Source organism: Rhinolophus sinicus, linkage group LG03, assembly GCF_036562045.2.
Source record: "Rhinolophus sinicus isolate RSC01 linkage group LG03, ASM3656204v1, whole genome shotgun sequence".
Classification (NCBI taxonomy): Eukaryota; Metazoa; Chordata; class Mammalia; order Chiroptera; family Rhinolophidae; genus Rhinolophus; species Rhinolophus sinicus.
In genome coordinates this window covers 1,189,424-1,216,966 of record NC_133753.1, presented here as the reverse complement: position 1 = coordinate 1,216,966, position 27,543 = coordinate 1,189,424, and the positions used below count along the sequence as shown (strand labels likewise).

Here is a 27,543-nt window from a genome sequence, read left to right as displayed (position 1 = left end):
CAAGGTGAGAGTCACGGCACGGTGCCCAGCCATGTCTAGAGTAGTTGATGAGGCATGACAGGAAGAGGTGACAGAAGACAAGGCCACAGCACTCGTGGCTGTGGGGGGCAGGTGCAGCTCCCTCAGTCCTTTTGCCTGCACCCCTGTAGAGTCCAGGCTGCCCAAAGACCACCGAGACCCCACCATGGCAGTCAGGGAGGGCTGCTGGGAGGAGGCTGCACAGACTGGCCTGTTTGATGATGCTCTCTATCCCAGAGGACAAAGTGGGGGAAGAGCAATCTCCCATGAGGTGAGGGAACCTCAGACGTGGGAACTTGGGATCAGCTGTCTGGAGCAGGGGTCCCACATGAGGGCAGAGGGAGATGAGCACCTGGGCAGCAGGTCCCACCCGCTGGTCTGATAGCTCGCTGTCAGAGGTGGGTGGAACGTGAGGAACTGTAGGGGAAGGGCGCAGCAGAGACCAGGAAGGGGAGCAGACAGTGAGGTCCGAGGTAGGAGGATGGCTTCCAGATGTTTCCTAGGCCCCCGCCCCGTGTGTCACACCCCCACAGGACGTAGGCCTACAGCGCTGAGACGGGGTGTAACTCCGCGTGAGACCGCCGGGTATTTATAGGCGTGGGGAGATCCCCTGAAAGCGCCCGTCAGAGTGGGCGGAGCCTCCTCGGCGACCCCCGCCTCGGGCTCCGCCCCGGGCCCACGCTAGCTCCCCACGTGGCCCCCTGCGGGCGGGGCGGGGCGGGGCGGGGCGGTGCCTTCTCTTCCTCCCGCGCCCGGCCAGAGCCCGAGCCTGAGCCCGCGCCGGAGCTGTGCGGAGCCCGCGGAGTGCAGCGGCTGCCTGGGGCCCCGGATCCGACCCGACTGAGCGCCGGCCGCACCCCCCACCCCCGGCTGCCCCCCCTACCCGGTAAGCCCGCCAGGAGCCGTGGGGAAACTGAGTCACGGCGGGGGGTGGGGACTTGGGTGCGGGGAGTGGGGTTGGGGCAGAGGCGTGTGCTCTCCGAGTGGCGGCAAGCCAGCCCCGCGGCGCAGAGCGGCTGGACCCCGGATTTCTGTGGGGACCCTAGGGCGCCTCGGGCCCCTCCGCCCACGCCCACCCGGGACTGCCGGCCCGGCGAGGAGACGCTGCGTGCGGGTGGTGGACCGAAGGTCGGGCGTTCTCCCCCCGGTGTCGGCACAGTTTCCCCGCCTCACAGCTGCCACATCCCAACCGTAAATCAATCACAGTTGGAAAAATAAACTTCAACTTCGCGTTCGCGGCTGGAGTGGAACTGCGAGGCGCGCAGGCCTGAGGTCCCGCCTGGGCTGCTGGTTCTGTAGCTGCCCACGCTCGGGCGGGTGCATATGGGGCCCTGGCACCCCTACAGGTGCCTTGGGGAAGCGAGCCCTAGCACTGCTCTCAGCTCCTCCTGGGTGGGGCTGGGAGGCTGGCCTGTGCTCCGCCAGTCTCACTCTTGGACCCCCTTTCTGGGGAGGAAACCAAGGAGTGATGGTGACCTCAGGTGGGAAGCCAGGGTGCCCAGCTGTGCGTCCGCCAGCCCCCAGCTGCTCCCTGCACAACCAGGGTATCTGCCAGGCCTCCTGAGGTTCTTTGACCCAGGACTCCAGGCTGCATGGTGACCATCTCAGTTGTGGCCACAGCGTTAGTGTCCCGTCCCAGCTGAACACAGCAGGAGTTAGAGGGAAGATGGCCGTGACCCTACCCCAACCAGGAAAGGAATACGCCCCTGAGGTCAGGCAGGCACGCCCACACACGGGAGCTGGAGTTGGAAAGGTCCCTTCCCACCGGCCTGCCCCTGCTCCCTCAGCCTGTTGGGCCTGGCCAGGACACTTGCCTTCTGTGGTTCTCAGTTTCCCTAGCTGCTCTCTGAAGGGTGGGGACAGAGGCTCAGGTGTGGACCTCCTCCTGTATTCCTTCAGTGCAGGAGGCAGAGACGCAGAACCTTAAACCCCTTCGTGTTGCCACCCAGGGTGGGGGACTTTTGGGGAATGGGTGCTGCAGCTAATATCAGAACTCGGTTCCAGGTGTGGGGTCTGAGGCCTCACACTGTCCCCCTCCCAGGTCAGCTGTTGGTGCAGTGAGCCCTTCCTGACCACTGGCCCTGTCCGCCCATTGTTCCCCAAAAGCTCTCCGCTCCAGGCTTTTGGACAAGTCGTCACAGCCGGCGGGCAGAAAGGGGGGTGCTGCTGAGAGGAGTGAACTGAGGTGACCAAGTGGGGCTGTCCTTCTGTGACCAGCCAGGCAGCCTTTGTGCCCCGCTCCCTCCCAGCAGAGTTAACCGTTAGGTGAGGAGGCCCCCACGTTGTGGAGGTGCTGATGGGCTGTCTGGCTCAAGCTAATTACACACACCTCACATTCGGGGACCTGGAAGTTCCTGCCTTAAATAGATCTGTCCGCCTTTCATTCAAGTGTGTTATTTTCTGGGTGGGAAAAGTGAGCGGGTGAAGGCTGTGGGAAGGATGCACAGTAACTGGGTAATACCAGGGCGCCGCCTGTGGGTGCAGGGCATGCCACCACCAGCCGGCTCTGGACCGGGCTTTTGAGGGGTCCCAGAGGAGGACCCAGGAGGCAGAGTTCCCCCACAGGGCCTGACTCAGCTGCCTGGCCCCTCCCCCACTGTAGTCTTGCACATAGCAGGTGTCTAATAGGTGACCAGTTCAAGGCCCAGTGGACACAGTGGGTGGGGAAGGCATGCCCACCTGTTTCAGGACAGTGGACGGGAGTGTGTCTAGGGGAGATGGCTCTGGAGGGCTGTCCCCACTGGACACAGCCAGGCCTGGGTGCCTGGATGTTCAAGATGAGCAGGCTGGAGCGAATGCCTAGGAGGGGTGAGCTCCCCGTCACTGGAGGTTGACAGCAGGGTCCAACCATGTGGCCTCCTGTTAGGGAGGCCCCCACTCCAGCCAGCCTCACCCTAGCAAGGAGGGTCCAGCCCCATCTATCTCTGAACACTGGACAGCCTGAGTCCTGAGGCGGTGTGGAGCCTGTCCACACAGCTGCCCCCCCTGCCCGGCACACAGAGACACCACCGTGGTGAAGGGGAACTCCGCAATGACAGCCAGGCAGGAAGGGGGCGGGGGGCCTGTCCCCCCATGAGAGGCAACTGCTGCTGGTCCTCTCACAGCACCGTCCTTGGTGTGACTAAACATGGTGCTGCCAGGTGTACCTCAGCCCCGAGCCTGGCCTGTCCACTGCTGCACTCCTGCCCGGTGCCCTGAGCAGGTCTGTGCTGAATGAGCGAGTGAACCAGCCCCCCGCATGCCCACAGCCTCCTGCCCTCATGGCCGCCTGGTGAGGTGGGGGGATGGTGATTATCGTCTGTTTCACAGATGCGGAAACTGAGGCCGGAGTGGCTGGGTTATAGAATCAGTGCCACCATTCTTGCAAGAGGCATTTATAAGCCCCTACTGTGTGCGTCGCCTCTGGTGGCAGACACCACACTGGGCATACAGAAGGCAACTTCCTGGGGTCAGGGTGAGAACTGGCTGGCCCTGTTGGAGTGCCTGGAAGCCCGGGCCGTCCCCATACCCCCTGTCTCCCCTACAGCACCCAGGAGCCCAAGTAGGACAGGAAGGGTAGGGAAGGTGGACTGGAAGCCACCAGCTCGCACGAGCCCACAGGGAAGGCAGAGGCCTCCTGGGCAGGGGGTGCATGGCCAGCGCTGTTGGGAGGATTGGCTGACCAGGACCGTTGGGTGCAGGCCTCCGTGGGTGGGAGGCCAGCTGGGAAATGCACTTGGAGAGGTAGAGGCCAACTTTGCTTCCCATTTTTCAGTTGGTGCCACTGAGACCTCACATCAAAGCCTAGCATGGAGGCTGACCAAGGCACGGTGGTCAGGGAGGAGAGGGCCAGGCGTCCATTTCCAGCCACATGCACAGCCCTGGGGGTGGTGTCCTTGCATGGCCTCCGAGCCCCCACTCAGCTGCTCTGGGCAAGGCCAGCCCCAGCCACTTGCGTGCCCAGTCGTGCCTGCCCCCCAGGGAGGTGGAGTCCTGGCAGACCTGGCTAGTGGGGCAGGGGTTCCCCTAAGCTTGCTCTTGGCCCTTGCCAAGTGCTGGTGGATGTGGCATGCATTCCAGCATGGACCCTGGTCGGCTGTGTAAGAGGGCTTCAGTGTCCCCATCTGTCCCTGGTCCCTGATCCCCTGGGATGTGGCCTCAGCGTGCAGCCTGCCTTCCCCGCAGTCCATGTCCCCGGTCCCTGTTTCTGCTCCAAGTACAGCTCTGCACTGCCACCCGCGCACAGCAGCGCGGAGGCAGACATCTGCTCTTCCTGGGGTGCAGCCTGTGCCCGCGCCCTGCACCCCCCATGCACTGACCTGACTGGCCTGAGAACGGGAGCCCCAGGTGCTCAGATCATATCCTGCCCATTTTAGAGGCACCCATGGCTCCCTCCTGCTACTTCCAGTTTGCCCCCCAGGGGCTGGGCCAGGCTGTGGAGGTGGGGACAGAAAAGTGAGGGTGCTGCTGGTGGAGGTGGCAGGAGGATGGGAGGAAGGCCAAGACAAAGGCCCAGAGGTGGGACCCAGGAGGCCGCCTTTGAGAGGAGGTGTGGGGAGCAGCCAGGGCCGGGCCTGGCGGGCTGCACAGCGCAGCCAGCCCAAGCTGCTTGGAGAACATCGTGGCCATTTCACAGGTGAGAAATGCGAGTCCAGAATGGGTCTAGCCCCTGGGCTGCCAGCAACCAGTGCTACCAGCGCCTGGCGCCACATGCTGAAGAGCTCGCTCGCCCAGTTGGGCTGGGCTTTTGGCGCTGGTGGCCCAGGGACGCTAAGCAGGGCCGCCCAACCTTACATGGGCCCGGCAGCCTGTGGGGTCAGCGTTGACATGCTCACCCCCATTTGAGGACGGACCCCGGGCCTGGGAGGTCCTGTGGTTTGTCCCAGGGACCCCACTGGTCAGTGGCAGAGCTTAGTCTTACCCAGAACCTGAGCTGTGCCCTTCCCGCCCCCGTCCCCTGGCCCTGACCACAGCCCCTGGCAGTGCTGGTTGTGCAGGATGGGCCCCTCCCCCACCCTCAATCTGCTGCTTTGTTTTCACTGCTCTGGGCAGGCAGGCTTGAGCTGGGACACGGGACAGGGCTGGGTGCCGCCCTCTGGGGCAGGCAGTGGGCAGCCTGCAGGTCCCATCCCGACACTGAGGCCTAGACCAGCGCACACATTGGAGCTTGCTCCCCCCTGGGCTCCCAGGGGCCTCCCAGGCTAAGAGGGGCCTTTGCTTGGGGTCTCCTGGGTGGGGCATCTCTGTGCTACGTCTGGTCTTGGGAGGGGGAACCCGGGCAGCGGGCATTCTTGGGGCAGCCTCGGAGCCGTGCAGGTGCTGGGGCCTGTGCTAGAGCAGCACTATATTCAGACACCACTGGGCCACCTGCCACCGGGCCACCTGCCACCAGGCCACCTGCCCCTGGGCCACCTGCGGGACCTCCGAGTTCCTCACCCTCCCCAGCCCCTAACCACAGATCTGTAGACATCACTGACTCCAGTGTCTGCTATCGGAACTGACTCAGGCACAGTCGATGGCAGAGGCCACTGTCATGGGGGTGTGGCCGTGCTGCTCCCTTGTGCTGGGGCAGGCGGGTGGACCCTCCCTGCTTCAGGCCCCCAGGCTCTGGACAAGAGCCTGGGAGTGTCAGAGGTGGCCAGGCCCTCGGGGAGTTCGCCATGAGCCCTCCTCTTTGTGCAGCTGTGAAGGCTGAGGCACAGAGACTGCCCCTCTGGTGACAGCGGGAGGCCAAGGCAGAGCAGGCCCTGCCAGCCCTCAGTGCAGGTGGAAGCGAAAGCAAGGCTTCCTGGCGCCGGTGTCTCCACCCTTCCTGTCCTCCAAGCAGAGCTAGACCATGTGCTGGGGGAGGGGCTGTCCCAGAAAATACTGCCCAGCTGAGGGCTGTGCTCCGAGGACCCCCTCCAGGTGAGCATGGGCAGCCGCACTGCCCACCCCTCCCAGTAGGCGTGGCCTGTGCCTGAGTCCTTGGGCCACCTTCCCTGCCTTCTGCCGACTTCTGTTCCTAACCCAAGAGGGTGGGGCCTGGAGGATGTGGCAGGGCCAGGCCTGGGTACAGCGTGTCTGACATCAGCCCAACCTGCCTCCACATCCTAGGGACTCAGTGGGCTGAGTCCTGGCCTGGCTCCCTGACCAGTAATGTCCCCCAGCTCTCAGAGCAGCCAGCCCAGACCCCCGGCCGTCTCTGCTATGGGGGGGCCCACCAGTGCTTTGCTGCAGAGCTGTGGAGGAGGCCCAGCTGCTGGCCCCGCCCCTTGCTCCTTGGTGACCTGAGCTGAGGGTGGCTGCTCTGAGCCCAGCTTGCTCTGTGAGGTGCTGTTCATTTTCTTCACTCACTGTCCTCTCGCTCTCTAATTATGAAAATGACCATATTCCTCCCAGTGCAACTTCTGCTACTGTTTAGGCACATGTCCTGTGTGACACATCATATTTCATGTGGTTGAAATTCTACACAGTGTGACTTGGTGCCCTGTTCCTCGTCTCTGTTTTAACTTGGCACTGCCATGAATCTCTCGGTGCCCGCCCACCTCCCAGGGGGCTCCTTCGGTCCTGCTGCTGGACGCTGACTGCAGTGGCTGGGCAGGGGCCTCCACATAGGCAGCAGTGAGGGCTTGTGAGGCAGGGGCCCTCCACTCCATCCTGGGACTGCTTGGATATGAGACGGGCCAGGGGACAGTGAAGACACTGCCACCCCCAGGCCCTGTGCACTCCGAACCTCTGAATGGGCTGGCAATGGGTGGATGCTCGATTCTTCCTCATTCCCTTGAGGCTCACTTTGCACAGGACCCCCTACCTGGTTTGAGCCCACACTGATCAGTGGAGGTCCCTTGAGGGCTTGTGGCCTGGTGGGGAAGATGATACAGGCACCAGAGGCTCTAAAGGACGCAAGATTGTGGGAGGGAGAGTAATAGGGGGTCACGGAAGGGCGGTCTCAGCACCAAGGGCCTCCCTTCACCCCGCAGAGCCTGGGCTGCCCTTGAGCTGCAGGAAGCCACCAGGAAACTCAATCCAAGCGTTGCCAGGCAGTGGAAAAATTTGGGTTCTTGGAGGAGCTAAAAATACAGTGTGGCAGCCCCTGCCACCCGGTTCCGGAATCCTGCTCCTGCCATCTTACCCGCCCACCCCAGGGAAGACAAGCTCTTTGCACCCCACCCCCGCTGGCTCTGGACCCAGAAGCACCCCAGCCTGCTGATGCTGACAGGACCTCCCTGAAGCTGCCTCCCCACCCCAGGCAGCTAGCCTTTCTCACAGGTGCCCATGTCCCCAGCCCTCAGCCCTGGGTCCCCAAAACCCCTCCACCAACCCTTGCAGGAATGAAGGAACAGAAGGCAACACCCCCTTCGCAAGGGTGCCAAGCTCTAGTCTCAAGTCTGGGCTTCCCCACCCGCCACACTGCTCAAAGCTCAGTAGGCCCGTGGGGGCCTCCCAGCAGCTGTGCCCAGGACACAGCTTGGTTCTGTGGCTCAGTTTCCCCATCACAGCAGGGCTGGGTAGCTGGTCTCTGAAATCTGGGGGACCAGCCACACATACACACACACGCACACACACATACCCTCCCTGCTTGACAGACAACTGCCAGACAAGGGCAGTGCCTTCCTAGCTCCTTGTGTCAGTGCAGCTGCTCGGGTACGTGGGCACCCAGGTGGAGGTGCCAGCATTGCTGTGCCAGGCTGGCCAGGGCAGGAAAGCAGAGGTGGCCAAGAGGCCCACTGGACCAGTGTCCCCATCTCTTCCAGGTCCTGAAGGCAGCCCCTGTGTGGGTTGGGTAAGCACCTGCCAGCAGGACAGCCAGGTCAGAGGGCTGACCCCACGGGAGCTCTGAGGGAGACCCTACCCTCAGGAGTCGCAGTCTGAAGGGGTGGCATGACCCCTTCCCGGTGGAAACCCCACGTTATTGGCAGAAAAAGGTGAACAATCCTGTCAGAGCCTCGCGGTCTTCACCTGCAAAGGCCCCTGCCCGCCATAGTTCCATTGGTGCAGGTGGAGGGGCACCTGCCTGGAGGGCAGATGGGAGTGCTGAAGCGCCCCCGACCTTTTAGCTGGCCTCAGCCGCGGCGTACTTGGACCTCAGATGGTCCTGCACTGCAGTGGCCTGTGGTGTTGGCTGAAAAGCTGTGCAAATGCAAATTACTGTGCAGAGCCTGCCCAGGGCAGGGCAGCCACACCCCTTAGCTGGGGAAGCTCTGAGACTACATCACATTCCTGAGTTTGTGGCCCCGCCTCCGCAGAAGGTCCTGCCCAGGACGGGCGGGCCACGCCCCACTTTGGTGAGCCTGGGCCCGGGAAGGTCCCTGCTGCCACGCCTGGTCTGGGCACCAAGCCTACCTGGGAGACAGACACAGCCCGCGGTCTGGACAGGGCCGAGGGTGGAGCACCTGGCATCCACACAATATTACAAGATCCGCGAGCATTCCTGAGAGCTCACTGTGTGCCCACCAGGTCCAGTTTCTCCGTGGGGAACCCCACAGCAGCCCTCTGAGATACAAGCTTTCCAAATGGAGAACAGAGTAAGCCCAGGATCCAGGCCCTACCTTCCAGGATGCTGCGTCCTGGGAAGGGTGTTCCCTGCAGCCCTGCTCCTGAGAGCAGTACACACAGGCGAGCAGCAAAGGCTGATTATTCGGAGTTGGGACTCAGCCACCACCACTGCTCAGGGCAGGCCAAAGAATGGGAGAGCTTGGTCATTTTATGTGTGTTTATATGTTAATTGTTACTATATCCACACGTATGCATGTAATGTAAACATATTATGTGAGATATATGTTGATCTGTTAAACTATGTTCTGTGCATAGAAAGTTTTATAGAAAAAAGGCTCAGGGGATGCCCTGAGGGCGTGGGGAACCTGGGCAGCCAGCAGGAAGTGGGCTATTCCAGGTGATTGCTGGGGGTCTTACGCTGGAAGTGGGGGCAGAGTTAGGGAAGCCGTCAGTTACCGGTCAAGCCCGGTGCATGGATGACCATTACAGGGAGGGTGTGTGGCTTCCGGGCTGTGCCTGGAGACAGAGGCCTGACTGGAGCAAGCTGCTTCCTAGGCCGGTTCCTGCCGATGAAGGATCAGCTTCCTGGCAGGTTGTGGGTCAGACTCTATCTTTATATGTGGTTTGGCCATTGTCTGTCTGTATGTTCAGTCTCTCACCCTGAAAAGCAGTCAGAACACTTGTGGGGAGACGTCCTCGGCCCAAGACCTGCCCTGGTGACACTGAAGGAGGTCGGGCAGCCCGGTGGGCATCCTAGAGGGAGAACAGTCACCCCCACCTCGGCCGCTGGGTCCCCAGCTGAGCTCACTGTCCTGGCTGGACACCCTGTCCAACCTTGGCCACAGCCAGCGGAGCCCCGTGCATGCTTGCTGCCCCACTGGGTGCCAGGTGGGGCACAGCCAGCTTGTGCTGCTCAGCTCCAGGACAGAGCAGGGTGCACAGCACAGGATCTCCATGGATAGGTGGGGGGGGTCGGTCACCCCCTGCTGTGCTCCCATGCACCACCACCCCAGACCAAGGGGACCCCATAGGCAGGGTCTTTCAGGGGAGTGAGCCCATAGCTCTGGGGATAGCTCTAGGTGATGTTGGCTCTCTCTAAGACGTGGCTTTTCTGCATCCAGGGACCCATGGGGCTCTTGGCTGGAGAGGACACTTGGGATCCCAGAGGCCTGGCCTGGGAGAGGTTATGCCCTGTCCAGTCAGCTTGTGCCAAGGAAACAGGGACTCATGCCAATGGAGGCGGGGAAGGGGGGGTCGGTTCTGGGTACCTCTTTAAGCAGCAGTACCCGCGGGGGTGGCAGTGTGTGTGGATGCCCGTCTGCTGTGCTCTTCATGGTGCTGGGAGCGGCCTCCTCCCCTGCCCAGAAGGGACCAGGGCTGTAGCTGGGAGCTGGGCAGCTCAGCGGTCAGCAGCGATGAGAAGCCAAGAGAGCATGAGGGGCAGCCCGCGGCAGGGCCTGGAATGGGTGGGCAGAGGCAGCAGGAAGGTCTTGCGCATCTGGGTGAGTGGACGGTGTGGGGCGAGAGGGCCATGGGGGCCAGACCTGGGAGGGGGGATCTGACCACGGAGTGAGAGGGAGGGCTCCAGGCTCTCCATCAAACAGGACCAAGGCTGAGGGTCCTGGGGGAGGGCTGATGGACACCCGACACCCCTCTTGTCGCCTGCTGGGGACGTCCATGCCCACTGCCTCAGGATGCTCCCAACAGGCTGATGCCAAAGGCACAGGTGAGGAACCTGAGGCTCAGACAGGACAGTGACTCAGCCAAGGTCTGCAGGCGAGGGCCAGAGCTGGGCACGTGCCGGTCGGAGCCCTCTCTTCCCCTCAACTAGGCTGCCTCCTGAAGGACCCACAGCAAACAGAGCAGGGGCTGCTCTCTGCTCCCAGCAGGCCGGGGGTGGGCTCCGGAGCCTCAAGGGAGGACACCTGAACCCGCACCAAGACAGAGGGGAGCAGGGCCTCCAGGAGGGGGTCTTATCCCTGGGCTCTCGTCCCCACTCAGCCTCTGTCTCTTGCGTGACCTCTGATGGCCCCCAGGGTCTCCCCTCTGAGTTACCAGGTCCAGCAGCCCTTAGAGTGAAGCCGGGATGGCCGGCCAGCATCTGGTGGGCTCCAGGCGCCCCTCTGGGGTCCAGTCTCACGTGGCCCAACTGTTTCCAATTCTGGGGCTGTGGCATGTGGCCTGGCTTCTCTGGGCTCCGCTTTCATCCCCCTCCTGTAGAGTGAGAGTGTACAGTGCTTGCCTCAGGGGTGGTGGGAGGCCGAGAGTCGGGTGAGCAGTGCTGGGGCCAGGCCCTGGGTGTGAGGAGGCACGGTGGTGCCGCCATGCCCTGCCCCTCGTGCTCCCTCCCAGCAGCTCCATGCTGCCCTTCTCAGACGCTAAATATAAGACCCGAGCCATACATGGTCACTGGAGAGCCTGGGCCGCCCCTGACCTTTGGGGCCAGTTCCCAGGCACTGTGGTTGGGGACAGCGTCACAGCCAACAGCCGCAGGATGGGGGACTTGGTAGGCATGGCGATGACACAGGGACTCCGCCTGCTAGTCTTGCTGTTCTGTTTTGGGGAGAGGCATGCTTTGGGGGGACGTTCTGGGCAGGGGTCACAACTGTTGCTGCAGAGTCTGGGTAAATCTCCACATGCCGAGGACCTGGGGACTACCTAGTCCTCCACCTGCACCCAGGTTGGCAAGCTGAAACCCACAAAAGCTGGGACCTGGCAGGGCTGCTCACCCATGGCGCCCTGGATTTGTCTGAAATTGGATGGGCGTTGGACATGACCTTGGAGTCAGCCCCCCTCCCCAGCCACAGTCCTGGTGCTGTGGGCAGTCCAGAAGTGCCCAGGGTCCTGAATCTCCCACCACCCACTCATTGTGCCCATCTGATCCTGTCCACTGGGCAGGGAAAGCGCCCTGGGAGTGAAATAAGGGAGCCCCAGAATGCCATTTCTGTTGCATCATCATCACTGGGTCAGTGGTGTTCCTGCCAGTGTAGCTGCCTGGGGTCCTCATGCATACAGCAGGGAGGTGCTGCTACCTCCTTCGTTGCTATGGTGATTCAGTCAGTGATGGGTGCACGGAGCGCCTGGCACAGGGGATGCCCTGGTGGCACGAGGGCTTGCCAGCACATTGTGAGGCCCGGGTGTCGTTGGGAAGCACACAAATCCCTGATTGGCAGGTGGAGATGCCCCGGTTGAGAACACGGCCTCCACCGGTGGACTGACCTCCGCCTCCCTCTGGCCCACAGTTCAGCAAGATGTCGGTGAAGCAGGGTGCGCAGCGCAAATGGGCGGCACTGAAGGAAAAGCTGGGGCCACAGGACACGGACCCCACGGAGGCCAACCTGGAGAGCGCGGACCCCGAGCTGTGCATCCGGCTGCTGCAGGTGCCATCTGTGGTCAACTACTCCGGCCTGCGCAAGCGCCTGGAGAGCAGCGACGGAGGCTGGATGGTGCAGTTCCTGGAGCAGAGCGGCCTGGACCTGCTGCTCGAGGCCCTGGCACGGCTGTCAGGCCGCGGCGTGGCCCGCATCGCAGACGCCCTGCTGCAGCTCACCTGCATCAGCTGCGTGCGTGCCGTCATGAACTCGCAGCCTGGCATCCAGTACATCCTTAGCAACCAGGCCTACGTGCGCCAGCTCTCCCAGGGTGGGCAGTGCGCAGGGCAGTAGGGTGCATGGCACGCCTTAGGGAGTCAGTAGGGGGCTCCAGGCCCCGGGAGGCGGGAGGGCTTCCTGGAGGAGGAGCCAGTTTCCCACTCACCTCAAGTCTGAGACCGCCAGCTCACCTTGGAGCCATGGTCCCCCCACCAGCTGCACCTAGTTGCCCCCTCTGTTCTGTGATTTTGCCTCAGTTGTCCACCCAGCCCGGTGCTGGTTCAGGCCCCACCCCCTCCCTTGTCCCTGGCCTTCCAGCCCCCATCCATGCCACTGTGGCAGCCGACGTCACCTGGGTCAAAAATAAGTCCACCTGAGTGGCCTTGTAGCAGCCCTTCAGGCCTGGCCAGCATCCACCAGCGGCGTCATCCACCCCCCACCCTGTCCCCTGCTCCTGCCCCTGGGGACTTCTTCCTGAACAGTGGCCCAGGTCTCCACCTCCACCTCAGGCTGCTCTGCTTTGTGTGCCTGCAAGTCCTGCTCACCGTCACCTCCCCCAGAAAGTCCTCTAGGCCATGCCTGGAGTTAGTCCTCAGTCTTGGGAGAGGCCCCAGGTGGCCCTTGGTAGACAGTGGTCAGTGTGTGCCCCTTGTCACCAGGCTGTGCTGCTCCATGGCAGTGACCAGGGCCCTCACGCTCGGGGCTCCGGGAGGGGCAATGACAGGTGGGCTAGCTGGTGGGGCAGGTGCCCGTGTGGGTGACACCAGTCATCTCATTGCAGTCTGATTCGGTCAGGGCCTGGCTGTGCCCATCTGTAAAGTCCTTTGCCAGCCAAGGGACACCCCTAAAACTTTCCCAGCTCAGAGAGCGAGGTGGGAGGCTGTTGGCACTGAGTTGGGGAAGACACGGGCTTGGCCTAGGGCAGGTGTGTTGATGAGGCCAAGGGCACAGAGCCAAAGGGCAGAACTAAGGGTAGACCCTGGTGACTGGGGCTGCCCCTGGGGTTGGGGAGGCAGGTCAGCACCCCTGGAGAGGTCAGCACCTGGTGTGGGGGTGAATGGGTGCACAGCCCCGCCACGTGTCTGCCTGCAAAGTGTGGGAGTTCAGGCCAGAGGTAGACACAGGTGGGAGGAGAGCTGATGGAGAGGAGGGGGAGGCCAGGCCTGGGGACGTGGGCCTCGCTGAGACCCCCTGCCCTCGGCAGCTCTGGACACATCCAACGTGATGGTCAAAAAGCAGGTGTTTGAGCTACTGGCCGCCCTGTGCATCTACTCACCCGAGGGCCACGCCTTGGCCTTGGATGCCCTGGACCATTACAAGGTGAGTGGCGGGGCGGCCGGGGGGCGGGGCGGGACGGTGGGGTGGCAGGGGCCTGGGGTGCAGGCTGAGCCCTCATGCCCGCAGACGGTGCACAGCCAGCAGTACCGCTTCAGCGTCATCATGAACGAGCTCTCCAACAGTGACAACGTGCCCTATGTGGTCACCCTGCTCAGCGTGATCAATGCCATCATCCTGGGCCCTGAGGACCTTCGTGCCCGCACCCAACTGCGTGGCGAGTTCATTGGTAACAGTGCCCTAGCCCCTGGCTGCTGGGGCCCCTCCACCAGCCTGGCCTGCACTGACACCCCTCAGAGATGCCCAAGCTCTCCTGACCCCAGCCCCACCCCAGGCCCCAGAGGAAGGCTCTGTCATTAGTATGGGAGCCTCCTTCCCCCACCTGCTCCCTTCGGTGGGCCGGGTCCTTCAGGACGCTGGACGTTAGGTCTGGAAGGCTCTCAGTGTAAGGCGGGTGCCCGACTCCCAGTCCCAGCCCTGCCAGCTGTGGCAGTGACCATTTAACAGGCACCACTGTGTGTCCAGCGAGATGTCTCCCTCAGAGCCTTGCATCCCTCGTGTTCCGTGGGAATGGCAGAGTTCCCTCCCACCCCCACGGGCTGAGTGCTCTGGATGGTGGGAGCAAGCCCAGGGGAAGGTGTCACAAGGTACAAGTGACCCTGGGGTGGGGGGCTGGCCTGAGCAGACTGCAAGGCCCGCTGACCCCGTCTCCCTGCACAGGTCTGCAGCTGCTGGACGTTCTGACGCGGCTTAGGTGAGTCCCCAGAGCCAAGCCCACCTCCCACTTGGGTCCCCAGCAGAGCCTCCAGATGGGCAGGGAGGGCCTCGGGGTCCCAGCGAGAACCCCTACCATACAGGCTGCTCTGGAATTTCCCCGTCGGGGGCTTGGCAGCTGCCTCTGGAAACGAGGGTTGCCGGATACCGTACAGGACAACCAGTTAAATTGGTTGTAATAGACTATAGATCATTTTTGTGGTATAAGTATATCCCAGATGTTGCATGGGATAGACTTACGCTAAAAGCCATTCATTGTTTATCTGAAACTCAAATTTAATTGGGTACCCACACAGCTGAGAACCCCAATCTGGGGCCTCAGGATCACTGTCCAAGGTGGGGCCCCCACCTTTAAGGAAGTCAGCCTGGGTTGGGGGACCCTGGGGAGAAGAGGTGAGGCTGGTGTGACTGGCTGGTGCTGAACTGGCCTCAGGCAAATATCTGCAGAGTGCTGAGAGGGTGCTAGCACCCAAGGGTGCAGCTCATTGGCCAGGCTGAGATGATTGGCAGATCCTGGGTCCAATGAACACTCAGGTTCCTGCTACTCAGGGCGAAGCCCTGCCCCTCCACAGTGGACCCCCTCAGCTGTAGTCTTGGTGCCTCCCTCCCAGCACCTGGAAGGGGCCCTCCCTTCATCCTGTGCCCCTTCCAGCACATTGTCCCTCCCCTCTCTGGGCTGCATCTCTCCCTGTGGGTGAGAACTTGCTCTTCCCTTCCCAAGGGGCATGAGCTGCTCGCTAACTCCTGGGCAGCCCGGAGAGGGCCGGGCTCAGACCTGTGAGCCACCGCCCCTGACCAGGGATGCCAGCCCCACAGACCTCGGCTGCCACCTGGCTGTGGTGGCCGTGTGCTGGCCACGAGCCCTGCTCAGGGTTGTCTGTGCGTCTGTCCGGGTGGGGGTGCTGGTGGGAGCTGCAGGCTCAGCCACCCGGCACCCGCCCCTGGCAGGGATCTGGAGGACGCTGACCTGCTGATTCAGCTCGAGGCCTTCGAGGAGGCCAAGGCCGAGGACGAGGAGGAGCTGCTGCACGTGTGCGGTGGCGTGGACATGAACAGCCACCAGGAGGTCTTCGCCTCCCTGTTCCACAAGGTGGGCCTGTCTCCAGGGAGGAGGGGCCGCCTCCCTGCTCTGGTCCCACCCCCACCATAGTGAGGCAGTGGGACCAGCTCTGGCGCGACCCCCAGGGAGCAGCAACGGACCAGGCGCTGGAAAGACAGGAGCCTGGAACTGGCAGCCCAGGACTGGTCTGGGCAGTCCTGGGACAGAGCCAGGGCTATAGGACCCGGGAGGACAGGGTTCCAAGGCCAGGGCTGCCCAGAAGTGACTGTGCTGTCCTGGGCCCCAGCAGCTTGGCTACCATCAGGTGGCCTAAGGGGACTTCAGAACCAGTGGGAGACTGACGGAGGCTGAATTCCGGTCCATCTCAGGCCTCCGTGGTGGGGACCTCCATCCTTCACTGAACCCAGTGGCTCTCAGCCCAGAGCAAATGTCCCCAGGGGGGCATCCAGAAACATCTGGAGATATTTGGATTTTCACAATTGGGCAGAGATGCTACTGGCTTCCAGAGATGCTGCTAAACATCCCACAATGCACAGGGCAGCCCCCAACCCAGAGAGCGATGCAGCCCCAAATGTTACCAGTACAGTGCTTGGGGAACCCTGACGCAAGCTGATGGCCAGGGCCCGAGAGGCATGGAGGGGTCGGGGGTGGATGCTTCTGGTAAACTGAGGCCAGTAGTTGTCAGCCATCCCAGGGAGGGGATGGCCACTGACCTGCACTTGTCCACCACCCCCCAGGTGAGCTGCTCCCCGGCATCTGCCCAGCTGCTGTCCGTGCTGCAGGGCCTCCTGCACCTGGAGCCCACCCTCCGCTCCAGCCAGCTGCTCTGGGAAGCCCTGGAGAGCCTGGTGAACCGGGCCGTGCTCCTGGCCAGTGACGGTGAGCCATCTAGCTGGTGGGCAAACCCTGGGGTCTCAGACTGTGGTGGGCGGTGCCCATCCTTGACCCCTGACCTGCCCCCGGCCTGAGGGAGGGGCCCACCTGTCTCGCTGCCCCTACCTGCCTTCTCTGGCCTTCCGCCCTGACCTCAGCTACCCGTACCACAGACCAGGAATGCACTCTGGAGGAGATGGTGGAGCGGCTGCTATCTGTCAAGGCGCGACCCCGCCCAAGCTGCCTGGACAAGGCCCATAAGAGTGTCCAGGCTGACCTAGGCCAGAATCGGAGAGGCAGCTGCCCCCAAAACACTGATGCCCCAAGGGCAGGCGTGGAGAGCCAACAGCCAGTGGTGACGCTCACCAGCCAGACAGCAAGCCCAGAGGTGGCTGGACAGCCAACAGCCCTGGAACAGCGGACTTGCACCCCACCCCTGCCTGCACCTCCCCTCCCCCACTCCACCACCTGGTCCCCTCCCCCATTGCCAGGCCCAGAGGCCTCATCCTCCACACCCCCTCCGCCCCCTCCCCCACCACCCCTGCCGGGCCCCAGGACCTCATTCCCCTCCCCTCCCCCACCCCCCTGCCGGGCCCTCATTCCCTCACCACCCCCACCCCCACCATTGCCTGGCCCTGGTGGACCCCTCCCCCCCCCACCTCCACCCCTCCCAAACATGGGGTGCCCACCCCCACCGCCACTGCCCATCGTGGGCTGGGGTCCCCCTCCACCCCCACCCCTGCCCAGCACCTCTGGCCCCCCCACAGTGGGTGGTATGGAAGAGATCATCGTGGCCCAGGTAGACCACAGCCTGGGCTCCTCCTGGGTCCCCAGCCACCGGAGGGTGAACCCCCCCACAGTGCGCATGAAGAAGCTGAACTGGCAGAAGCTGCCGTCCAATGTGGCACAAGGTGGGGGCCCTGGATCCCCACAGGTGGCTTCCCTCTGGAGGTGGGGTCCTGGGCCCTGCTGGGAAGAATGGTAGGTGGTATCTGTAGCACGTGTGCTGGTACCTGGCACCCCTGGGCAGTCCAGTCCAGGAGGCAGAACCGGGTCAGAGGTCACCTGTGAGGCCCCTCCCCTCCCACACACCCTGTAGGCCGATGGGTGTCTGATGCCACGCTCCCTGTACTGCTCAGGCCCCTGACTGGGTGCTCGTCACCCTGGGGGCTGGGGGGGCTGTGCTCAGAGGTCACGGCCAAGGTCACTGCCAGCCTGGACTCGTGCGTGTGTATGTGCGATCCATACCCGTGCACACGGGCGCCTGCAGATGGGGGATTTTCTCTGCCCAGCCACCGCCCCTCAGACCCCTGGCAGGCAGGAGCCTGATGGCTGCCTCACCCACAGAGCACAGCTCCATGTGGGCTTCGCTGAGCAGCCCGGACGCCCCGGTGGTGGAGCCCGACTTCTCCAGCATCGAGCGGCTCTTCTGCTTCCCCGTGGCCAAGCCCAAGGAGTCCGTGGCGGCCCCGGCCAGAAAGGAGCCTAAGGAGGTGGGGCCTGGGCCGGGGCTGGGGCTCAGACCAGGAAGGGGGGCTCCCTGCCACCGCCAGACACCAGCCCATGGGTGGGCTGTTTTCCAGATCACTTTCCTGGACTCCAAGAAGAGCCTGAACCTCAACATCTTCCTGAAGCAGTTTAAGTGGTGAGCGTGATGAGGGCAGGGCCAGTGTCTCAGGGCCAGCCCTCCCACCAAGCCCCGCCTTCTGGTCCGGCCCCGCCTGCCCGAGTTCCTCCAGCTGCCCAAACCGCCCATCTCGGGCTCGGCAGTGCCCTCTTCAGGCCGCTCCTGGAAAGTGAACATCCTGTTTCTGGGGTAGGACATGGTCGGTGGGGTACTATCCACAGACTGCCCCAGCTGGGGGCACAGGCCACCAGTCCAGACTCCCTGGAGAAACACCCAGAGAGAGGCTGGGACCCCTGCCCAAGGCCACAGGCAGGTGACAGGCAGCCAAGCCAGAGTGAGAACCTGGCCCTGCCTCTCAGCCCCCAGGCCTTCCCTGCAGGTGTCAGGCACTGGCTCCTGTAGGGGGCTGCTGGGTGCTGCTGAGCCTGTGTCCTGAGCAGGGCCCTCCCTGCCACCCTGGAAGAGGAGGCAGAGGGTGCTCTAGCCTACAGGGAGTGGGTTGTTCAGCTCCAGCCTCATTGCTGTGTGACCCAGGCAGGTGGCTCACTGACTCTGTGCCCCCAACTTCATGGCTGTGGGAGGAGACCCTGGTGTAACCAGCAGTGTCAGGAGCCAAGGGCTGTCCCCGCCCAGCTGGCAGGGCCCCTGTCCCATTCCCCACCCCACCCTACCCGTGCTCTCACCCCCTTCAGCTCCAATGAGGAGGTCACCGCTATGATCCGCGCAGGGGACACCACCAAGTTTGACGTGGAGGTGCTCAAGCAGCTGCTGAAGCTCCTTCCAGAGAAGCATGAGGTCAGCAGGAGAAATGGGGGCCTGGGCTCCCAGCGGGGAGAGAAGAGGGGAGGGCCGCTGCACTCTCACCCACTGTGCTCAGATGTGAGTGGCTGAGACCAGCAGGCAGTCTGGGGGGTGCTGGGGGGGCAGAAACTGGAATCCCACGCTTGGGCCTCTTCCCCTCAGATCGAAAACCTTCGCTCCTTCACGGAGGACAGAGCCAAGTTGGCCAGTGCTGACCACTTCTACCTCCTCCTGCTGAGCATTCCCTGGTGAGCTGGGACTGGCCTGCCCGGGCAAGGGCGGCAGCTGGGCTAAGACCTGCAGGAGAGAGCAGGGCTGTGCGGCCATCGCCCAGGCCCTCCTGGGACACCCCAGCCCAAACCCGCCTGCTGTAAGAGGGAGCGGTGCCCCACAGGGAGGTGACTGGGCATCTGAGGCACCTGGGTGTTGGCCTGAAATGCCCCTTCCTGGGCCTCACCCAGGTCCTGCCCAGTGCGCCCCTGGGCCCAGCCTGGGAACGTAGAGCACCAACGGGTGTGGGGCCCCCAGCTCTGTGCTGAGTGGAGCTGTGGGCCTCGACCCCTGGGCCCTGACTGCCTGCTGTGCCACCAGCTACCAGCTGCGGGTCGAGTGCATGCTGTTGTGCGAGGGCACGGCTGTCGTGTTGGACATGGTGCAGCCCAAGGCCCAGCTGGTGCTAGCTGCCTGTGACAGTGAGTGGGGCCCAGAAGCCGTGAGGGGGCAGTAGCAGGGGGTACCCACCCAGCTACTTGTACCGCCAGCATTGCTGAGACCACCACCCCAGCTCTGAGGCACACGCTGTGCAGACACACACAATTTGTGCATGTGCAGACACACTGCACACACACCACTGAGTGAGTCAGAGGCACTTGCGGCAGCCGTGGGGCAGGAATATGAGTGGGCCTGGTCCCTGAGCTACAGCTCATTTCTGCTGGGGACACACGCAGTAGATGTCCACTCCATCTTGGCCACAGAGCTGGGAGGGCCACCTTTCCTGAAACCCCACAGGACAGTTAGCTGAGCACCAGGCTGGCCACAGGTTCTGGAAGGTTCTGCTCAGCGTCCTCACCCCCAGAATGGAGCGGTGGTCATCGGCTCCCCGGGGTTGTGAGGGTTCAGTGAGCACTGATGCTGGGGGGCTTGCTTCTAGAGCCCCCGAGCTCGCCTGCGGTGGGGGTTCCAGCCTGAGCCTGGCCCCTTCCTCAGGCCTGCTCACCAGCCACCAACTGCCCGTTTTCTGCCAGCTGATCCTGAGAATCGGGAACTTCCTCAACTATGTAAGTGGCTGCACCCCAGTGCCCTGGCCCCACCCCCAAGAGTCAGCGAGACTCACTGCTGTCCTTCGCAGGGCAGCCACACCGGGGACGCTGACGGGTTTAAGATGAGCACGCTGCTGAAGCTCACAGAGACCAAGGCCCAGCAGAGCCGCGTGACGCTGCTGCACCACGTGCTGGAGGTGGGGCTGTGGGGCTGGCGGGCCGGGCAGCCTGCTGGCGCCTCCCTGCTCTCGGGCCGCTCTTCCCATAGTCCCTGTCAGGAGCCCCCCCCCCCCCCTTCAAGCTTCCTGGCTCTCCTGCCCCATTCTCCAGCTCCCATCCAGGCCCAGAGGAAGGGTGGGGAGGCCTCTAGCTGCTGGGGGGGGGGGGGCAACAGGCAGGGGACTCGGGCATCCTTGGGGCCTGGGGGTGACCACAGCGGGTCCCACCAGACACGTGCTGTTGCAGGAGGTGGAGAAGAGCCACCCAGACCTCCTGCAGCTGCCGCGGGACCTGGAGCAGCCGTCCCAGGCGGCAGGGTAGGTACCTCCTACCCCATGCACCCTGCCCGTGCCCTCCTTTGGTCTCTGCTAGCAGGGTGGCCAGGCCAGGCTGGGTCTCACGGCTGCAGTACAACCCCAGGTCCCCCAGAAACCAATGTCCAATAGATTGGCCACTTTCTCTTTGGGACAGGACCTCGTGTCCACTGTGGCCTGTTCTGTGTGACTTAGAGGAGGAAACAGGCCTAGAAGGCACAGGGAATGACCTGGCCCTGGTCATGCTGGGGGCGGGTCTAACAACCACTTTCAAGGTTAACCCGTGAGCAAGGCTGTGATGGAACCGAGGCCCAGCAAGCAGGGCTGCATCCGTGGGGCCACAAAACCCGCAGGGGGAAGCTCTGGGAGAGCAGCCCAGGCTGTCTGAGCCCAGGGTCCATGCTGTCAAGGACAGTTCTCTGGTTCCTGAGCTGCTGAACCTTGAGGAGGGTCAGGTGAAGACAGGCTGAGCCCTTGGGGTCCCTGACACTGCAGGCCCAGCACCTGCTATGGCAGGCGGGCACCTCTCCCCACACTGCTCGGCCCATCCCAAAGCTCTAACTTGCTTCTGGCAACCTGCGGGTGTGCAGGATGAGGGCCCAAGTGTCCAGCAAGGCTGGACAGTCGCTGTCACCTGACCCCACCTGGTCCTCTGTGGCCTCCAGGATCAACCTGGAGATAATCCACTCGGAGTCCAGCACCAACCTGAAGAAGCTTCTGGAGATGGAGCGGAAGGTGTCGTCCTCCATCCAGGAGGTGCAGGAGCAGTACGCCCACCGCCTCCAGGCAGGTGTGCTGGGCGGGGCCTGGGCTGGGGACGGACTCCCAGTGCTGAATGTGGTCTCCCAGTCCCCACCCCTGCCAGGCCTGGGGTCCGCAAGGTAGGACCGTGAGATGGGCAGGACAGGTGAGCGTGGGGAGGGGCGAGCCAGAGCAGGCACCCACGCAGGAGGACGGCTCTGCTCTTCTGCCCCCCCCCTCCGCCAATGTGGTTCCTGCAGGTGAGGGGCCTACCCTCATCCCGGAGGCTGCAGCGTCCAGACCCCTAGTCCTGTGCCGGTGGCCGTCTCCCTCCTGCAGCCATGGGCCCCCACAGGGCCGTGACCGTGCCCCCTCCCCCAGGCCTGCATCGAAGCCTCCCAGGCACTAGAGGAGGTGTTCCAGGCCATTGAGCAGAAGAAGCTGGAGCTGGCCCACTACCTGTGCGAGGATGTCCAGCACCTGTCCCTGGAGGACACGTTCAGCACCATGAAGACCTTCCGGGACCTCTTTGTCCGCGCCCTGAAGGTGGGCAGGGCCGTCCTCAGGCGGGGCCGGCAGGTGCACCCATTGAGCGCTGGGGCACGGCTCTGTGTGACGGCCCCCCACCCCACCCCCGCACAGGAGAACAAGGACCGGCAGGAGCAGGCTGCCAAGGCTGAGAGGAGGAAGCAGCAGCTGGCCCAGGAGGAGGCGCAGAGGCCGCGGGGCGCGGACGGGAAGCCCGGTGAGGCCAGGCCCAGGGGAGGGGTGGGCCGTGGTGGGCGGCCCCTCTGTGCTGTGGCCACTGTCCCCCCAGAGTCACACAGGGTTCCCCCATCCGCTGTGGGTCATCTCTCGAGGGCTCCTGGTGGGTTCCGGGGACCCTGTGAGCAACGTGTCTGAGTGTCTCTGGGCATCTCAGTCAGGAAGGGAGGCAGGAAGCAGGAAGAGGTATGTGTCATCGACGCCCTGCTGGCCGACATCAGGAAGGGCTTCAGGCTTCGGAAGACGGCCCGTGGCCGAGGGGACCCAGAAGGCGCCAGCAGGGTGGTGGCCGCAGACCCCCCAAGGGACGAGGCTCCTGGTGAGACCCCAGCCCCTCCTCCTCACCATTCTCCTCCCCCTGTGCCATCCTTGCTGCCCAGTGCCGCCCTTCCTCCAGGACGCCCTCCCTGATCTTACAGGGGAACCCTCTCATCTCCCCTGCCGCCCTGAGATAGGGGATAGTTGTGAGGCAGGGCTAGAGAGGCTGCTCGCCCCGACAATGCTTCCACGTGTCTCCTCTGAAACACAGAGCTCCCGGCTGGTCTGACAGCCATCTGTCCAGCCCCTGGGGTGGGCTCAGAGGGGCCGAGGTGGTGAGAGGCAGCCTGAGGCCTTAGGGGGGGCACCTCCACTCCTGGGGGCGGCTGCCATGGGGAACAGCATATACTGCTGCCTTGGGACTCAGTTCCCCTGCTGTCCCCCACTGTGGACAGACAGGATTTCAAGCCGGGCCTACCCTGTGGGAACCCTGGCTTGGAGACGACCAGGAAGGCTGCCAGGAGCAGGGACATTCAGGTAGAAGCTGACACGGAGGGAGTCCCCCCACTTGGGCTTATCATCAGCAGGGGTCCATCGGAATAGCTTGTGGGTGCCCTGCCCTCTAGTGACGTGTGCTCCATCCACAGTGGCCGCCAGTGACCCCACAGGAGGCCCCGTGGGAGGCACCAGCTGCCCTGCCTCTGGGCCTGGTGTTGACACTACAGTGGCCAGGGAGCATCAGTACTGGGATCTCGCGGACGCCACCACCCCCAGCCCGAAGCCCACTGGAGGCCCATTGGAGGAGGGCGGCCCTGGACTCCAGGAGAGACGCTCTTCCTGGTACATAGATGCCAGCGATTTCCTGTCTGTGGAGGACCCCCAGGGCCCCCAGCCATCAGCAGGGGCCTGGCCGCTGGTGCTAGGGGATGCTCAGGCCCTGAAGCCTCTTCAGTTCTCCAGTGACAAGCCCCCTGGGGCCATGGGTTCGAGCCATGACACTGAGGACTCCACAGCCCCTCGGAGCATCTGCCAGGCTGAGGCCGACAGCACAGGCGAGGGACCGGAGGACACAGCTGCCCACGGCCGTGGCGCCAGCCTTCCTGCCACAGAGCCTGGTGGGGAGGGGGACGAGGAGGACACCGCCCCAGACTCCACTCTGGACACATCCCTGGACAGGTCTTTCTCCGAGGATTCGGTGACTGACTCCTCAGGGTCTGGCGCCCTCCCCAGAGCCCGCAGCCGGGCCTCGAAGGGGACAGGCCGGCGAAGAAAGAAGCGCCCATCATGGAACCAGGAAGGTAATGTGGGGCCCCTCCCATCACTCTTGTCCCCGGAACAGGGGACCCAGGTGGGCGGGTCACTGGGCCTCTGCGTCAGCCAGCCAGCCCCCCTCCCCCCAAGAATGGGTGACTCCCAGGGTGTCCTACATCCTGCAGGAGAGGAGGCAGCAGCCTCTGCCCCAGGAGGGGCAGCTTTGAGGGTCGTCGCCCAATGGCTGCACCCTAAGCCACTAGCTCCTGCCTGCAGTGGGAAGGCTGCCCCGCCTGGGGCCTGGGGCCGGGGGCCGGGGGCTGGCTGCGTTTTGGCCCAGCGTCCAAGTGCAGGTTGCTAGTGAGTGATGAGCTGTTCAGTGCATGTCTTTTATTTGAAAGCAGAGGTTGCCCCTGACTCTGATGATAATAAAACCAAAAGATTCTGTGTGATCCAGTAAGGTAGGTGCTCCACCTGGCGCTCTGCACTAACGGTGGTGATGGAGGCAGGGCCCGCGCTGGCGTCCTGACACTAACCCCTGGCCTCCCTGCAGCCCGCCTTTGCCGCTTGTGGTGGGACTCGCCTGGCCCCTCGTCCCCACCCTCCAGGGGGCAGCAGCCTTGCTTAGCTGGTGTCGGTCGCCTCCGCTGTGGCAGGTGCAGCCTCAGAGCTACCCTCTGGGCAGTTGGGCCTCGAGAGGGCGGGTGGACAGGGTCCACTCAGGCGCCCTCCGGGAGCAGGGCTCTAGGGCCTGGGGCAGGGCTGCTTGGCCTCCCAGGCCTGGCTGGACAGGCTGAGGGTGCCTGTCCCTAACCCTGGGCTTTACTGACCCTCGGGCCCCCAGGGCAGCACCTTTACTCTGAGTCTGTCTACAGGGCACAACCCAGCCCTCTTCTGGCCCTTGTGTTGCCATGCATGCCTGCAGGGTGACAGTGAGGGACAGGGACAGTCCCAAGGATGGGCTGCCAGGGACAAGCAGGCCGAAACGCCCCGCTGCGGGGTGTGCAGGCCTGCTCTCTGGAGGCCAGGCCTTGGACACAGTGAGTGGGTCTGTTTAGACGTGGGCGTCTCCCAGTGAGCAGCACTGGCTCCCGGGACCCTGCCTGTGGCCAGGACAGTCAGGGCCTTTGCTGTGGCCCGGGATGCGACCACACAGATGGGTCCAGGTCCCCGCTGCACCCGGCCTGTGCTGGGTGGGGGCCATCTAGTGCACAGACCCACTCCTGCCCCCAGCGATCATGAGCGCTGTGAGCATGGGGCCATCTGTCCCCACACGTCTCCAGCCTTGCCCAGCTGGGCCAAGGCCCGGCTTGGTGCCACAGCCGTGTGCTGACCAACCGGGCAGGGGGCTCAGGACCCAGGGCACAGAGGTGCGGTCTTGTGGGCACAGAGGAGGCACCTCTGTCTACAGTTTATGCTCACTGTTGGCCCAGCCTTTACTCTCGGCTCCAGGGTTGGCCCCAGTTACGTGCTGACCTTGGCTGTGGTGTGAAACACCGATGTACCCCTTAAAACAGTGCTGGCATGTCCCTTACGGGCCAGGATTTAGCTTTGTGGGTCCCTGCTCTGGGCCCTGGGAATGAGCAACAGTTGGGCTGTGCGGCCTGTGGGTTCAAGGGCCAGCAGCCACGTGTGGCCACTGCAGCTGACAATCAGCCTGCCAGGCGTGTAGCCCCGTCTATGGGCGTGAGTTTCTGCTGCGCCCTGCCCAGCCCTGCCATCCCGCGGCTGAGGGCAGGAGGAAGCAATCCCACTTCCTTTTCTCCCCAATTTTTTATTTGGAAAAACTTCAACCCAACAGGAAATTTGTGTGGAGATTAAAACAAATACCACTCGCCCTTCACCTTGAAGTGGCAAAAAGTTGCAAAACATAGCAAAATTGTTCCTACTTGGTACATTGTCCCCACAGCTTTACTGAACGATTTGAGAATTACTTATAGACATGATGGCCCCTGAATTTGCCCCAGGGGTCTCCTGGGAAAAAGGCCCTTGTCCTCAGGACAGCCAGGCAGTGAGCATACCAGCTCATGTGACTGCTGCTCTCACATAGTCCCCTGCTGCCAGGGGTCCCCGTCACACCTGCGTCGTCGTTGATTTGGTCGTCAGCCTCTTCCTGTGTTGTGTGACTCTGAGATCGTGACGACACCTCCACTTTGGGCATTGCCCTCCCCACCCCACCCCCACACACACACTGGGCCTGCGATGCCTTTTGAGGCAGGAATTCTATACCTGTGACACGTGTCCCCCCAGAGCATCTCAGGAGGGGCTGGGGCTGTTTGTCCTGTGCTTACTGACGGTAATGCCGATCGCCAGGTTGAAGTGGTGCTGTCAGCAGCCCCGCCACCCAGTCCATTTTCACACTGTGATTAGTGGAGCCAGGAATGACTCCTGGTTTGCATGGAGGCTGCAGAGCAGTGGTTTGTCCCACCATCCCTCCCACAGACTGCCTTTCTCCTGTTTTTTAATGACGTGAGTCTTAATGTGTAGATGACCCATCACTGGTCCATGGCAATGCTCCTGGGGGCCCACACTGCCCCCTTTGTCCCCTCCATTCTGCTCTCCCCACCTTGCCCTGCCCTTTCCTCTTGGCTGTTAGTCCTGGCGCCCTGCAGTGGGCAGTGGGACTGACTACCCTGGGAGCGACGTTTGACCGTCTGTTTCTGCCCCACTTGCCTCCTTGCAGTGGTTCTCAAATCTGCGGCTGCCCAGGACCCCCAGGGGCCTGGGACAGCACCTGGCGGGGCTCTTGGAGGGAACAACCCCCAAGGGCACTGGACCAAAGAGCACAGAGGGTGTTAGATGGACAAGTGGGGAGGCCATGCAGGTGGCAGGAGCCAATGGGGCCGGGCCTCCGTGCCCTTAGGACCCAGCTGGAGAAATGGCAGGCGGGAAGAGTCCAGCGGGAGGGCCACTGCCGGAGGGACAGGGAGCTCCAGGGAGGCGCGGTAACCGTGGGGACTGGTGAGCGTAGACAGTGCAGCCTGGGTCTGGGTCTGAGACACCGGAGAGGCAGACCCTGCTCACCTCAGAGGCGAGACCCAGCTTGGGGGGAGGGGGGGACAGGAGCCGACCTGCTGGGGCTCATCCTGGCCCCTTCCACCAGGCGGAGCCTTACCGTCCAAAGGACAGGCCTGGGATAGTGGACACAAGAACATATGGCACAGCCTACTGGGCGGTGGTGACAGAGGGACAGCCGAGGCCTGGGGACCCAGACATGGCGCCCTGGCGCTGCCCTAGCAAGGCTGCTCCTAACCATGTCATTTCCTCTCCCCACAGGCCTCAGGCCCAAGCCCAAGGCCAAGTGACAGACCCGGTGGGCTCTGGACGTGCTGCTGAGTGCCCTGCAGGGCCAGGCTGGGACTGGGCCCTGGGAAACCAAAACTCTGTGCCTTACCCAGCCAGGGACATGGGCCTCCTGGAGCCTTCCGGGTGCATTTGTTCCGGCCTGCCTGGCGCCCGCTTGCCCGCCTGCACACCCCCAGCCCCTCTGCTTTCCAGAGCGATGCCCGCGCCTGCATCTGCATGCACATGGCGCCCGCCTGGCCGCCTGTACATATGGGGCGTCAGGTGGCTGCATCCCCAGGGCGCCTCTAAGCTTGCACCCACTTTCCAGTGAGCCAACACCCATATTCTTCTGGAGATAGGTTCTCACAGACCCTTCCCTGGAAGCCATGGGAGCCAGGGAGAGCTGGAGCCCCCACTCCCCCACCAGACCCCCACCCCTGCCCCCCAACCTGCTCAGCTGGGCTGGAACAGCGTGGTTTTAACCAAAATACGATTGTTTATGCATTTATGCTGTCCTGTGGTGGCTGAATTGGGGATGGGAGGGTGGGTGGGTGGGTGAGAGCACCCCAGGGCTTTGGGTAGGGGCAGGCTGGCCGACCGTGCTGTGGGCAGGACAGGGTGCCCGCTAGCAGACGGTTGGGGTACTGCATGGAGTTGGCCCCCACCCCAGTACGTCCAACGCTGAAGGTGATGAGGTGTCTGCCCTGCTGCCATGCCAGAACCTGGCCACCTTGGCAACAGGTGCTGCCCCCACCCCAAAGGGCTGAGAGGAGGCCTAGGGGACAGGAGGCTGCCACCTCTCCTCACAGCCCCACCCAGCAAGGGGCAGCCTGCCCAAGCCCTGCCCCTGCCCCAGGCTGGCTGCCAATGCTGGAAGCTGGAGGGACTTGGACCAATAAAGTGCAGAGCTGGCCCA

At 63.3% G+C, this 27,543-nt stretch overlaps 1 protein-coding gene across 4 annotated transcripts; it reads left to right on the top strand.

The window, feature by feature from the left end:
• The first annotated feature begins 742 nt into the window (after nucleotides 1-742).
• On the top strand, nucleotides 743-27,543 carry INF2 (inverted formin 2). Of its 4 annotated transcripts, none has more exons than XM_074326804.1 (23): nucleotides 743-904; nucleotides 11,718-12,117; nucleotides 13,270-13,385; nucleotides 13,470-13,629; nucleotides 14,121-14,154; nucleotides 15,123-15,264; nucleotides 15,972-16,113; nucleotides 16,281-17,018; nucleotides 17,455-17,600; nucleotides 17,691-17,752; nucleotides 18,427-18,529; nucleotides 18,698-18,783; nucleotides 19,127-19,227; nucleotides 19,742-19,812; nucleotides 19,884-19,991; nucleotides 20,260-20,330; nucleotides 20,993-21,113; nucleotides 21,450-21,614; nucleotides 21,711-21,813; nucleotides 21,991-22,152; nucleotides 22,739-23,389; nucleotides 23,747-23,803; nucleotides 26,619-27,543. In XM_074326804.1, the coding sequence occupies exons 2-22, from the start codon at nucleotides 11,727-11,729 to the stop codon at nucleotides 23,800-23,802; spliced, it is 3,729 nt and encodes a 1,242-aa protein (XP_074182905.1). In that variant the 5' UTR covers nucleotides 743-904; nucleotides 11,718-11,726; the 3' UTR covers nucleotide 23,803; nucleotides 26,619-27,543. The 4 variants fall into 4 exon arrangements, with proteins under 4 accessions (XP_074182905.1, XP_074182906.1, XP_074182903.1 ...); XM_074326802.1 differs by lacking the exon at nucleotides 743-904 and adding an exon at nucleotides 9,815-9,977; XM_074326805.1 differs by lacking the exon at nucleotides 23,747-23,803 and having other exon boundaries at nucleotides 765-904.

Excerpts from the sequence above, each read along its gene's own strand:
- INF2 (XM_074326802.1), top strand. The coding sequence starts at position 9,891 with ATGAGAAGCCAAGAGAGCATGAGGGGCAGCCCGCGGCAGGGCCTGGAA. Across the intron at positions 19,228-19,741 it reads GGTGCTAGCTGCCTGTGACA|GCCTGCTCACCAGCCACCAA; the intron begins GTGAGTGGGGCC and ends CCCCTTCCTCAG. Across the intron at positions 23,390-23,746 it reads CCCATCATGGAACCAGGAAG|AGGTTGCCCCTGACTCTGAT; the intron begins GTAATGTGGGGC and ends ATTTGAAAGCAG.